Source organism: Echinops telfairi, unplaced genomic scaffold (genome assembly GCF_000313985.2).
Source record: "Echinops telfairi isolate 266 unplaced genomic scaffold, ASM31398v2 ScPeMD7_3;HRSCAF=10, whole genome shotgun sequence".
In the NCBI taxonomy this organism is placed as follows: Eukaryota; Metazoa; Chordata; class Mammalia; order Afrosoricida; family Tenrecidae; genus Echinops; species Echinops telfairi.
In genome coordinates this window covers 23,218,645-23,229,397 of record NW_022103899.1, presented here as the reverse complement: position 1 = coordinate 23,229,397, position 10,753 = coordinate 23,218,645, and the positions used below count along the sequence as shown (strand labels likewise).

The 10,753-nt window shown below is 36.8% G+C and overlaps 1 protein-coding gene across 3 annotated transcripts in view; it reads left to right on the top strand.

The window, feature by feature from the left end:
• BOLL (boule homolog, RNA binding protein) overlaps positions 1 to 10,753 on the top strand; it is a 69,841-nt gene that overhangs the window by 25,377 nt on the left and 33,711 nt on the right. For 2 of the 3 annotated variants that reach the window (XM_045295015.1, XM_004701521.2), the window contains exons 7-9: positions 1,325 to 1,396; positions 7,324 to 7,371; positions 8,199 to 8,327. In XM_045295015.1, the coding sequence (XP_045150950.1) occupies positions 1,325 to 1,396; positions 7,324 to 7,371; positions 8,199 to 8,327 (249 nt within the window). The remainder of the gene's footprint in view (positions 1 to 1,324; positions 1,397 to 7,323; positions 7,372 to 8,198; positions 8,328 to 10,753) is intronic. The other variant, XM_045295013.1, reaches the window with a different exon arrangement.

Genomic DNA, 10,753 nt, shown 5'->3' with positions numbered 1-10,753 from the left:
GGGTGTAGAAAGGGGGAATTGATCACAGGGAGCTACATATAACCTCCTCTCTGGGGGACAGGCAGCAGAGGGGTGGGTGAAGGGAGACGCCGGGCAGTGTAAGATAAGATACAATAATAATTTATAAATTATCAAGGGTTCATGGGGGAGGGGGGAGGAGGAAGAGATGGGGAGGGGAAAAAAGGAAAATGAGCTGATTACGGGAACCCATTTGGGAATAATGAGGGCAACAAATGTATAAATGTGCTTTACACAATTGATCTATGCATTGTGATGAATTGTATGAGCCCCAGTAAATTGATTAAAAAAAAAGAGTCAGAATCTCAGAAGCCCTCAAGGCTGGTTCTACCCTGTCGTAGATGGTTACCACACATAGGAATAGACTCTGGCCCTGAGCTCTTTGAGAGCCGTGTCCCTGGCTTCTACTCACCTGACTGCATGGCATTGCCACTGTTAGGCCGATTAGAACTGTGTATTAACATTGCTAAATGTCCCCAAAAGGACAGCTGTCCTGGTGGAGAATTACTGCCCTAAATCAATGAAGGCTGTTTACCAGGAGCTTTTATCTTTAGAGAGTATTACATCTGAAAATAAAGCTTTTTCTGCATCTACCGAGATTCTGGTTTTTTGCTCTTTTAATCTTTTAAAAAAATAGCAGATTACTAACTGTTATCTTACTTACAGATTACTTACTCTATTACTTTGAATAATCAAGTGTTAGCATGCTTCTTCAGATATAGACACAAGGCTTTTTTGATTAATAACTCATTCAAATGTCAAATTAACTAACAACAAAAGTTGGACATATTTCAATAAGTAATGTGTTACCTTTATTTATTAACTATATAACAAGGAACTAGGATGTTGATTTTATAAATAGTAAATAGTTCATAAATACATTTATAAATAGTAAGAAAATCAATTTGAATTAGTCCTTCGGTTATAAAAGCTTTTGTAAATACTGCTGCTTTACATACTGAGAATGGCAGTGTTAGCCTAATTAACCTGCCATTTTCCTCTAAATTTTCTCTTAGAACTATGTATAATCTTTGGTAATAAATACTTTTCTATCAAAAAACAACTTTTCTGGTGGCTCTTTTTGCATAAGCATTGAAATGAAACCCCTAAGAAGTAGGAGACCATAATTATCTTAACAATAGCCCTTAGTATTTTTAATACAATCAGTAAGAGATAGAAAAATAAAATTTGTAATCATAAGCCCGAAGTTGACTGCATTTAGGAAACTAATTTGAAATCAATGATAATGAGTTACTTTAAGGAATTTTTGCATAAAATTATTTTCTTATTTTTCTTTCTCTTATAGTCACGTTCTATATCTAGCTCCCCTGTGATGGTAGCTCAGCCAATTTACCAACAACCCTCTTATCATTACCAGGTAAACATTAAATTAGTATTAAAACCCTCTTTTATGCTTTCAGGGATTTTTTTGGTTTGTTTAGTTTTTCTGTTTGGATTTTTTTTAATAGTTTTTGTAACATTCACTTTACTTTTTAAAAAATTTTATTGACATGTAATTAATATATCATATAGTAGTTTAAACATATTGAAAACAGATGTGCAGTCATCACTACAACCAATTGTAGAACATTTTCTCCTTTATTGTTTAGTGAAATAAATAATAAGCTACTCCCCCCCAAAACCCAAGAAACTATTATCCAATTACAATTGCTACAGAATTACCTACCCTGAATTTCATATAAAGAAAACCATACAACAAAAAGCAAAACAAAACAAAAACCCAACAACAAGATAAAACATAGAAAGACCTTAGTTGAAAAGTATATTTCCAACTTTCTGGGAGTTGCCAACTGTTTCCAAGAAACAGTTTTACATAAACTTATATACACAATATTGTTGGGAAAGGGGTTCCAATTTCTCCATATATTTGCCAACACATATTGTCTATGTTCTTTATTGGTAGTTATAAAGTGATAGCTCATGGTTGTTGTTTTTCACATATCACACAATTGTTTGATCACATTAAGATTTGTGCAATCATCACAATCATTTTCTTCTCACAGTCGTTGTTAGCTCCCCATTTCCCCTATCCCCCTGCCATGCCCCTATCCAGTTACTGCTTCTGTAGCTTCACCTACCCTGAATTTCTTACAAAACAAAGCAAAATTATACAGGGCAAACCAACAAACAAAGAACAACTAGACAAAAGATAAAAATTTCAAAGAGAAAGGAGAAAATATTAAAAACTCAATCAATTTTAAAATGGGAGATCAAATGATGGTGTTACATTTTAACCTAACTACATCTGTCATAAATGACTTTAAAATGCTTTCTGCTAGCATAGTTATTCAGATCCCTCACCTACGGTCAGATAGATTCCCCGGAGATTGAATCCATGGGGGCTTTTTTTGTTTGTTTTAGTACATTTTGGTTGTTTTTGTTTTTATAACTTTTACTTTACTATTTCTGATTTAAGGAAGCTACTGGCTAAAAACAAAGATAGTTTAACTTTGATGGCAGTTCCCCTACCCTGTCCCTGCCCTTTTTCTGAGGGAATTAAACAATGTCATACAAGAAAATGGACTATGCTTTACAGAAAGTTTGCTAACCTCTGGGCTATGACCTTCACAAATAAAATCACATATCACTTCCCTCCTACCCACCCACTTCTGGCTAACATTTAATCTAAAAGTCTGTAACAGTAATTTCCAAAGTAGGATACAAGTATTATACAACAGGCTGATTTTTAAATGTTGGTGTTAAGAGTTTATCAATTCATTATTTCATTAAATGCAGTAAAATATATATTAAGTAATATATTATGGTTTGTCATATATTGTGGCACCCTATTTTCGTTACAAGCACTCTTTTTTTCATTCTGGCAGGAGATTGGGGAAAGTTAGCTTAATGCCAGACCACTCGGGTCTATCACAGGAGCCAGCCAAAGCCAACTGTAGCCTGTTTTTTGTAAATAAAGGTTTATTGCAACACAACCACAGTATTTTAACATGCTGTGTATGACTTCTGTTGTGCTATAATGGCAGAATTAAGTAGATGCAACACAGATCTTATGGCCTGAAGCCTAAAATATTACTCACTGATCCTTTACAAAAAAGTTTGCCAACTTCTGATCTATTTATTGATCGATTTATTTATTCACAAATAAAACCAGACTATTTCATAGTCTCTAGAATAGTGTCAGAGCATTTTATTTCCATTTCTTCATATTTCTTTTTGAACTTGTAAAACAGATCCATTCAAAAGTTTAAATTAAGGTTTCTGGGATTCTTAATACTAGTAGACCACGTTTTGAGAGGCCAGTTATCTTTTAACTCTAATGCCATGTTAAGTAAAAGCTAAAGTGCTTCCTTCACTCCCTAAAACTGACATAGTATAAATACATGTATTAAAAGGGTATATATAGCGTGGCATTTTCTGAGCTATCTCTGAATTTCAGCAGAGGCCACAAACAAATATTGAGAACATTAAATACCAAACCATTTAAACCTGACAAGCTTAAAAATTATGAAACCAGTTTCAAGACTCTTAGATCATTGTCCACATCAAGCCCATATAACAGAGGTTGATTGATGAAACGTGGTAAAGACACTTCCTTTAACAAGAAAGTTGTGAGAGTGCTGTGCTATTTCTCCTCCTCAACAAGTATAAAGGGGACTTCAGAAAATAACAGAGCTTGGTATCTGTCCTCTGGTATACTTATTTGAGAGGCTATTATAATTTGGACCTGACCTTTCCCTTCTTTAGAAGCCCAAAGAAGAAAGGGCACAGTGGGAATGACTTGAACTTTCATGGTTCCTCGGATCAAGATTAAAACCTCACATCAGAGACTATTCCCCAAAGCTTTAAAGGGAGCCCCAATAGAGAAAGAATCTCTGTAAGATGGACTCCTGGAATCAAGGCCTAGTGAAGCACTGTAATTGCAGTAAGAAGTTTCCAGCAGGGAGATAGCTAGAGAATCTATTAAAGTATCCTAAGTAGAGAGTCTTTTCATATTTAATTATGGGAGAACATATTCAGAATAACTGAATCTGAGAGAACTTTAAAAATTCAAGCTGCAAGTTGCAAGATTAAAAGATTCCACAGGCCAAATATTGATGAAGAAAAGCTCAAAAGAAGATGGAAGAAACATGGAGTTGATGGAGTGGAAGGAAGATGGAGTCGCAGTGCCAAAAAAAAAAAAAAATAGGTTGATGCTCAACCATTTCAAGAGAAAGAATATAATCAAGAATCAATGGTATTGAAGGACAAAATCTAAGTTGGACCGAAGACATTAAACAAAAACAACGATCCAGGAATTGATGGAATACCAGTTGAAATGTTTCAACAAACAGATGAAGCACTGGAAGTTCTCTGCTTGGCCAATTGACTGGAATAGATCTATAATCATGTCTATTCAAAGAAATGTGACCCAATAGAATGTGGAAAGTATCAAACAGTATCATTAGCACCACATGCAAGTAATATTTTTTGAAGATAATTTAACAATGGTTGTAGCAGTACATCCACCGGGAGCTGGCATAAATTCAAGCCAGATTCAAAAGAGGACATGAAATGAGGGTTATCACCATTATTAGATGGATCTTAACAGAAAGCAGAGAATAACAGAAAGATGCTTGCTTGTGTTTTATTGACTATGCAAAGGTGTCCAACAGTGTGGGGTATAACAAACTAAGGATAACTTTACAAATGGGAATTCCAGAACACTTCACGGTGCTCTTGTAGAATCTGTACATGGAACAAAGAGACAGTTGTTTGAACAAAACAAAACAGGAAAGGTATGCATCAACATATTTATTCCATCTGTATGCTGAGTAAATAGTCCAAGAAGCCAGACTATGTGAAGGAGAATGGAAGAATCAGGAAGGTTAATTAAGATCCTTCAGTATGCAGACGACACAGCTATTGATTACTAAAAGAAAGGAGGACTTGACATACTGATATAAATCCAAGATTGCAACCTTCAGTATGGATTGGAACTCATTGTGAAGACAACAATAACCCTCACATCATGATAAATGGAGAAAAGATTGAAGTTGTCAAGGATTTCATCTTGCTTGGATCTATAATGTTCAGAGGCAGCAGTCAAGAAACCAAACAATGAATTGCATTGTGCAAAATTGCTACACAAGAATTGTGTAAAGTATTAAAGAGCACGCTCCATTTTTCCACCATTGTGAGTCTGTTTGCCTTCCATCTTCACAATGTCTTCTCATATGACTTTCAGGATCAAGAGTTTCCTGGCCAAGAACCAAAAGCAGAATCATCCCATTCCCCGATTGATTAGAGTGAAAATTTGTAGTAAGATCAGGTGCAACTGCAAGAGAAGACATTGGAGAAGGGCATACCACATCTGTAAGGAGGCCCCTTTGGGATGGCATGCACACATTTACTTAGGTTTGCTAGTATTCTGTCATGCTGAGCATAAGGTTTTGCCAATCCAGTCAGTTGAATTTGTACTGGCAAACATCTGATTTCTTCCTTGTGTTTTATGCTTCTGCATTGAGAGGTTAACAATGAGTAAGTAATGAGGTCATTGGTGAAAAGGGAAAAAAGAATCAAATAGCAAGGAGGACACTTTGAGGACTAAGGTATGCCTGACCCAAGCCCAAACTATGGTGTTTTCAATCACCTCATCTGCTTGGACGATGAATAAGGAAGACCAAAGAAGAATCATTGCCCTGGAATTATGGTTTTGGCTAATACGAAAGGTGCCCTGTTCTGCCAAAAGAACAAACAACTCTATCTTGGAAGAAGTATAGCCAGAATGCTCCTAAAAATCGACAATAGTGAGACTTTGTTTCATGCATATGTTATCAGGAGAGACCAGTCCCTAGCTTACACAGATGTGCTTACAATGAAATGATTGAGAGAGACTCACTCACTCACTCACTCACTGTCTCACCCACTCACTCACTGTCTCACTCACTCACTGTCTCACTCACTCACTGTCTCACTCACTCACTCACTCACTCACTCACTCACCAAAAAAAAAAAAGAAAGAAATGATTGAGAGAGGGAACTTAATCCTCAAGTATGAAAGGGACAATGGCCAGAAAAGCCAGGATGGCCAGTGGTGCCGTAAATTACTTAATATCACTCTTCTAGCCAAAGTCTTTGTACCTTTCACCAAATGGCTGGGTGAGACCAGGCATATTGGATATATTTCCTCTTTTCCTGATAGGTCTGGGTAAGGGGAGGAAGCTGCTGATAGGATTAAATGATTGTGTTGTGAATGACTGTTAATAGGGTTCATTGTGATTGCAAAAACTTGGAACTCAAAAATAAATTAAAAAATAAAAATCTTGCAACTCCTTTAGACCCAAGATGCCTGTGCATCTTTTAGCCAGGGACAAAGAGCGATAGCACCATAGAAGTGGCAAGGGAGCAGCAGCATTAGAACCAAGAGCCAGAGCACAGGATAGACCCATAGACTTCCCAGTCCACAGAGCAGAGTAAACCTGAGTGCCTTCAGGAGGGAGGTTTGTTTGCAGAGTGGCAAGCACCAGGGGCGTGTACCGCCAGTCCTGAAGAATTTTGTACCATTGCCTCAGTAGAGCAGAGACTAAGGAGCTGTATGGTTGTGAGGCCAAGAACCAAAGGGAAGCCTGCCTGCAGGCATAACTGAAAAAAGCATGCCCTGAATGAACTGTATCTTGAACATTTCTTCTTCTGAATTATAATTTAACATCCTAATAAAGCCCACAACCATGTTTTTGGTCGCTCAGTTCTATGTGGCTATTACAATGAATGATCAAACCCAATAGAGAAATAGAGAGTACCATAGGACGGATGTCAGAATTGATAAGAAGTTTGGAGGGTGCAAGTACATTTGACCCCTGCCTCATGGGAATCAGCCTTGGGCTGATGTGGAGTTTGATTTTCCTTTCTCATTGAGAAATCAGAGGGGGTCAGACACCATCCCCTCCCCAAGATTCTTAGAGTTCTGTATGGATCCAGAGACACATTCCTTATCAGATGGATGATTTGCAAATTACCTCATTCTGTGGATTGTCTTTATTTCCTTGATGGTGTCCTTTGCAGAAAAAAATTTTATTATTGATTAAGCTCTTTTCCTTAAAATTTGAAGTTCATACTTTAAAAAGCATTGCCTTATCCAAGTTCACAATGATTTTTACCTGTTTTCTTCTAAGAGCTTTTATAGTTTTACATCTTATATTTAGGCCGTTGAATCTTTGGAGTTATTTTTTGTTTATGATTTGAGGTATAGGGATCTAGCTTTATTCTTTTGCATGTGTACATCTAGTTTTAAACTTCTTTTTTAACCTCTGTGTGGCTTTCTTTTGCTTTTGTTTTTAATTTCAGGCCCCTGCACAGTGTCTTCCAGGACAGTGGCAGTGGGGTGTTCCTCAGGTAAAAACTAACATTCAGTCTGTAACTTAAAATACCTTCCTCTTAGGGTTTTTCTAAAGACCACATGACTATTAAAGTTAGGAAAACTAGGCTTGAGATGTTCTCATATTTACTAATTCTGATACCTTGGGAATTCATATAGTCACTGTATTTCTGTTTCCTCATAAACTTTATGAAGATCCAATGAGGTCATATGAAGTGTGAGATTATATAAAATGTAAATTGAATACTATTAAACATGAAAAAATTATTTTTTTAACCATTAGTGTTTGGGGGAAATTTTGCATTTTTCTAGCCTCAATTGTTATTTTACAGTTTGACTTATGCTCCTACTCTATTTCCTAATTTTTTATAACAGTATACCATCATAAATTATTGCTCAATGACATTTTCTCACTGCCATTAGAAGTCATAATTGAGACATAGCAAAAATGTATGCTAGTTTACGCCCTTTAATGGTGATCTTTATGTTTCTGGAATTATTATCTAAATTTGTATATGAGGTTCTCAAGTACTAGGAACTTTTAAAATTTACCAATAATAACAATTATTTGAATATATTTACACAACTAGAATTTATAGCAACCAAATTTCTAACCTATTGCTAGGAGACCCCCATGCTATCCCAGAAAAAAATGTATGAAGCAAATATGTATCTTTCTAAACAGTTTTATTAGCACTTCATCTACATGTCATACAATTCAATAATTCAGTCATATCAAGAAGAGTGGTCCAATTGTCAGCAACAAATATCTGTTGTGTAAATCATTGAGTTTAATGGATATAACTGATCAGATTTGAATTAGGAGTGTGGTTTTGTGTTTTAGTCACCTACTTCTTCTGCTCCATTCTTATACCTGCAACCTTCGGAGGTGATTTACCAGCCAGTGGACCTGGCACAAGATGGTGGATGTGCGCCGCCTCCACTGTCTCTGCTGGAAACCTCAGTTCCAGAGGTAGGTCCAAGTCTTTTATTGCTCTGTAACTTCCTCATCTTAACTTTTTTGTCTTTTTCTTATTTGTTTAAAACTCTTTTTGAATATGTTTCACATATGATTTGTCACATAAATCTTCCCCTTTGTGATTTCTAAGAATAGTTCATCTTAGATTTCTTCACTACAAATAGTTCTAAACCATTTCCCAAATGAGCTGGTCACTAGACTAATCCCTGACTCCATCTCTTTTAAATAGTAGGATACCAACTGCTTTACCATCTTCTGGTCTTTCCTGCCAATTTATAATGTTGCTAACATTCTGTCAAATAAAAGCATGTAATAATTCAGTCAAGGGGGGGATTAGATGCTTCCTACAAAAATTTTAATCTAATTTATTTTATAAATAATAAATTATAAATCTCATCTTCAGTGAACAATTACTAATAGTTAAACCTTCCATGTGCCAGGAAATATACATGGTGTATTTTAAATCAATGTTGTTAAAGATTAACTTTGTAAAGAGTTACCGTCTTAGAAATTCACAGGGAAGTTCAACCCTTTCCTCTAGGGTTGTTGTGAGTTAACATCAAGTTGGTACCAGTGAGTTTTTTGGTATGAACAAAAACTGTCGCTCTCTTTTTTGAAGCTTCTCTATAGCATATAGGACATATATATCTTGAGGTAATGCATCCATAACTGCTCATCTTTGTTGAATGGTCTTCACAAATCTAAGCAGATTGAAATGACACAACAGGAACACGACAACCACCCTATACATCTATGGGCAACTGAAATGTAGTTTCTCTGGAACTTCATTAGATACAGAGATATTCTTGAGAATCAAGTAATCTAAATCTTTTGGTTGCTGGAGAGCTTCATCTTGCTGAACTTGTATTTATTTTTGCTGATGGACCAATGCTGATTGACAAATGGCTTTTATTTCCATCTTTGAGCTAGTTCTCTATATTCAGTGTACTTTTCCAAGGGCTCTGGAACAACCTTGACCAATCACTCCATATCAACCTCATATTTCAAAACATCTAGAGCTCTGAGTGGCAGATTTTTTTAATCATTTCATTGGGGGATCTTACAGCTCTTATAACACTCCATACATCAATTGTATCAAGTATATTTGTATATATATTGCCATCATCATTTCCAAAACATTTTCTACTTGAGCCCTTAGTATAAGCTACTCTTTTTTTCCCCCTCCTTCCACCACCATCCCACCCTCATGAATCCTTGATCAATTATATATTGTTATTATTATTTTGTATCTTACACTGTCTGTTGTCTCCCTTCAACTACATTTCTGTTATTCGTCCCCTTTGAGGGGGTCAGCTATATATCCAACCTTGTGATGGGTTCCCCTTCTCTCCCTTCACCCTCCCCAGCCATCCCCCTCTCCTCATGATATTGCTACTCCAGGACTGTTTCTGAGGGATTTATGTCTTGAATTCCTTGTGTCGAGAACTTTTTTTTAAATCATTTTATTGGGGCTCTTACAGCTCTGACCACAATCCATCCACACAGCCATTGCATTTGTACATATGTTGCCATCATCATTTTCAAAACATTTTCTTTCTACTTGAGCCCTTGGTATCAGCTCATTTTCCCCCCTCTCCCACCCTCCCTCATGAACCCTTGATAATTTATAATTTTTTTGTGTGTTACACTGACTGCTGTGTCCCTTCATCTTCTTTTCTGTTGTCTGTCCCCTTGGGAGGGGATTATATGTAGATCGTTGTGATTGGTTCCCCCTTTTCGCCCCACCTTACCCGTACCCTCCTGGTATTGCTACTCTAATTATTGTCCCTGAGGGGTTTGTCTGTCCTGGATTCCCTGTGTTTCCAGCTCTTATCTGTACCAGTGTGCATGCTCTGGTCTAGCCAGATTTTTAAAGTAGAATTGAGGTCATAATAGTGTGGAGGGGAGCATTAAAAAACTAGAGGAAAGTTCAATGGTGCTATACTGTACCATGACTGGCTCATCTCTTCTTTGTGACCCTTCTGTAAGGGGATGTCCAGTTGTCTACAGATGGGCTTTGGGTCTCCCAATCTGCACTCCCCCTCATTCACATCAATATGCTATTTTGTTCTGGGTCTTTGATTCCTGATACCTGATCCCATCAACACCTCATGATCAATCACACAGGCTGGTGTGCTTCTTCCATGTGAGCCTTGTTGCTTCTCAGCTAGATGACTGCTTGTTTATCTTAAAGCCTTGAAGATCCCAGATGCTATATCTTTTGATAGCTGGGCACCATCAGCTTTCTTCACCACATTTGTTTATGCACCCATTTTGTCTTCAGTGATCGTGTCGGGAAGCTGAGCATCACAGAATGCCGGGTTTTTAGAACAAAGTGTTCTTGCATTGAGGGAGTACGTGAATAGAGGCCCAATGTCTATCTGCTGACTTAATACTTAACATATAAATATATGTACATA